We start from the raw sequence: 3,137 nt of genomic DNA, 5'->3' as shown, positions 1-3,137 counted from the left end.
GCCAGAGGGGGCTGCGGGTCCATCCCAAATCCCCTCACTGGGGCTGGATTCCATGGCTCTCCCCTGCAGCCAGGCGATTTGGGATCCTGCTATGGCTCACAGCCCCCATCCTGCTTGCCTGGAGCCCGGTTTTCTTGGGAACAACTGCCCATCTGCCTGCAACGGGAAGCAGGGAATGAATTCCGTGTCTTGCTTCGCTGGCATGTGCCTTTGCTTTCGCTATTAAACTCATTCCAGCCCACCAGTTTCCTCCCATTTATGCTCCCAATTCCTTCCTCATACCACAGGGGAGGGAATTATAGCCGGAGGAAGCCACACCAAGCACCAGCCGTCCCTGTCACCCGGCTGGAAGGGCTGGCAGGGCAGCGATCCTTGCGCCTCCGGGCTGCCGCACGTGCCACCCCCTGCCCGGCTCCGGCGGAGCCTGGAGTGACCTCGGCAGGGACTTCGTGGAAAATCCTGGCCGCAGCCCATCTGGCAGAGCCTCAGCTATGCAGCTGGCCTGGCTTCCCCCTTCCCCTTCACACTCCTCACCCTCGGCAGACCCCGGTCCTCGAGGCTGGGGCCCCACAGGGATGGGAACAAAACCCTGTTTTTCCCTCGCCCCGCGAACATCGGGCTCCTGCCAGGACACCGCACTCGTAAGATGTCTGAAATCCCACTCACAAACACAGCCGATATTTGTTGCAGGATCCCTGGCACTGAGCCTCTGGTGAATCATTTTTTGCTCGCTTTTTCCTGGAAGACACGGGCTCCTCGCTGCAAGCAGGATCTGCTGCCTGCCCGGCCCCAGGCTCGGCCTGCCCAAACCCCAGCACATCCAATGGGAACTCAGGACAGCAAAGGCCACCGCCCCAAGATCCCCTCTTCCTCCTTCTCCCTGTGTTATCAACAGCTTCCAGCACAAATCCAAAGGGCAGCCCCACACAAGCCAACATGGAAAAAAATCGACCCTTTCCCAGCCCAAAGCCTCCCTCCCTCCCGCCTGTGGCCACTCCGGGCTGCCATGGAGAGCTCCCCCCAGCCCATCTGTCACCGAAACCCGGGAAGAGAATAAAACCCCTCCAGCATGATGTTTGTAGAGGCAGAGAATCAGGCATGACTTTGTTCTGGCCAGGACGTGCCATGGAGAACATGCCATCCACACACAGCTCCTTACCTGACGTTTCCCATATCTATACAGACAAAATCCCAAAGAAATCCTCGTTCACCGGTCTTAAAATTGCACAGTTCTTAGCACTCGATCTCCTGTTGGTTCTTGATCCCTTCGCCTCCGGTGATAATTTGGTCCTCATTGTTCGCTTCTCTCACCGATCAATTTCCCAGCCCATGTGTCCCCGACCACGCCAGGGGACTGATGCTGGTTAATGTTCGCTACTGGCCGCTTCTCTCCTCTGTATCTTCTGGCTGCTCCCGATCTGTGCATCTTCAGATCATCGGGCCTCTCCCGGCGGACAAAGAAACTTCTCTTTTCCAAGAGAAACTTGAACTCCCCTCCCCCCGGGCGAAGGCGAACAAACCCCTGACTAAAGTTACATAAAAAAGATTAGAAGTCGTATCATTTCCAACATCCCCAACTCTCCTCAAGTCCCCTCAGAGCCTCCCAAGTCCCCCGAAGCCCCTCCGGGTCCCCAGAGCTGCCCTGCACCCCCGGGCTGCGCGGGATGGGGGTCCCGAGGGCCGTGCCCCCCTCCCCCTGCGGGGCGGTGCGGGGCCGGTCCCCCGCCCTGAGCGCGCTCCGTTCCCGTTCCAGGCGTTCATTCCCGGTCACGGAGCCTAGGCAGGCGGACGTGTTCGTCCCACTGCGGTCCTCCGGGCGGGGGCGGCACCCCCCGGCCCCCGGTCCGACCCGCAGCCCCGGGACTACGTGCTCTGGTCGGTGTTCAGTGTGCTGCTGCGGTGCGCGGGAGGGGGGCTGGGCTGCCTCGGCTTCCCCGCGCTCGTCTGCTCCGTCGTGGTGAGGGGCGAACCGGGGACCCTCACCAGGCACCCCGGATCCAGTCCCGATCGGCCCCGGCACCCCCACGCAGACCGACCCCCCAGCCAGCTCCTCCCAGGACACCCCGACTGAGCCCGGCACGGGACCCCCGGCGTTTCCCGACTCCCTCCTCAGCTCGGGACCCCCCAACCCAACCCGACCCGGGACCCCTCGACCCAGCCCGACTCGGACCTTTCCCTCACCTCGGCACCTCCCAGTCCCGTCCCCCCACCCCCAGCCCTCCCTGACACCACCCCGGTCCTCACCCCTGCCCTTGGTGACACGTCCCTGGGGTCCCAGCACAACCTTGAGGCCACCCCCGGCTGGGTTGGCCCCCCAGCCTGTCCCCCACACACTGAGCCCCCCGACTGCCCCCCAGGCCCGTGACTGCAAGTTGGTGGGGACCTGGAGTGTGCCCGGCGTCACGGCGACCGCGCCAGGGTGGCGAACATCATCTGCTCCCTGGTGGTCGCCGTCGTCGTGGTGATCATCATCATCATCGTCGCCGCCATCGTCATCTCCACACACAGGACCACCCTGAGTGTGCTTCCTGGCCTGGCCCCACCCGCGGGGTGCTTCCCCCCTCCTCCTGCCCCCAAAACGGGGCGCGGGGGCGATGGGTGTGACCCCCCGTCCCCTCGCTGTCCATTCCGCGGGTGTCCCCGCACAGCCGCGGGAGGGGACGGGGCGTGGGGGGCAGTCCCCGCTCTTTGCTCTGCTCACGCCCTTCCTGGCACCTGTGACACTCCTGTGGGTCACCGCTGCCCCCAGGAGAGTCCGTCCCGCCAACCCCCCTCGCTGCCACCTCTTTCACCGCGGGGCGCCGCAGCGGGTCCTCGGGCATCTTTGTGGCATCCTCCTCCTCCTCTCCCTCCCCTCTCTGCCTCCATCCTGCCGCGGAGCAGAGCGCTTCCAGCCCACATCCCAGGGAAGTTCCTTCCCAACACCTTGGGCACGGCAGAAAAAGGAAATTAAGGCCCCTCCGTGTGTTTTGGCTGCCCACGCCCCCCACGCTGCAGCCCCGTCTCCCCCCCGCTGCTGCGGAGTCCCGTGGATGTGGCTCTTCCACCTTCCCACATCAGCTTCCCATTTCATCCCACCGGCAGCCCAAAGGTGCTGCCGAGGGGGGCTCTAGCCTGCCCAGCACACCCGGAGGGTG

The 3,137-nt window shown here is 64.1% G+C and overlaps 1 protein-coding gene across 1 annotated transcript in view; it reads left to right on the top strand.

Moving 5' to 3' along the window:
- Positions 1 to 1,642: 1,642 nt before the first annotated feature.
- LOC103614578 overlaps positions 1,643 to 3,137 on the top strand; it is a 2,698-nt gene continuing 1,203 nt past the window's right edge. The window contains 5 exon segments of the mRNA XM_017732760.1: positions 1,643 to 1,848; positions 1,851 to 1,957; positions 2,358 to 2,373; positions 2,376 to 2,598; positions 2,998 to 3,091. Coding sequence (XP_017588249.1) covers positions 1,665 to 1,848; positions 1,851 to 1,957; positions 2,358 to 2,373; positions 2,376 to 2,598; positions 2,998 to 3,091 — 624 coding nt within the window. The 5' untranslated portion in view covers positions 1,643 to 1,664.

The sequence above is a fragment of the Corvus brachyrhynchos genome, unplaced genomic scaffold (assembly GCF_000691975.1).
Source record: "Corvus brachyrhynchos isolate BGI_N302 unplaced genomic scaffold, ASM69197v1 scaffold624, whole genome shotgun sequence".
NCBI lineage: Eukaryota > Metazoa > Chordata > Aves > Passeriformes > Corvidae > Corvus > Corvus brachyrhynchos.
This window is presented reverse-complemented; position numbering and strand designations above follow the sequence as displayed.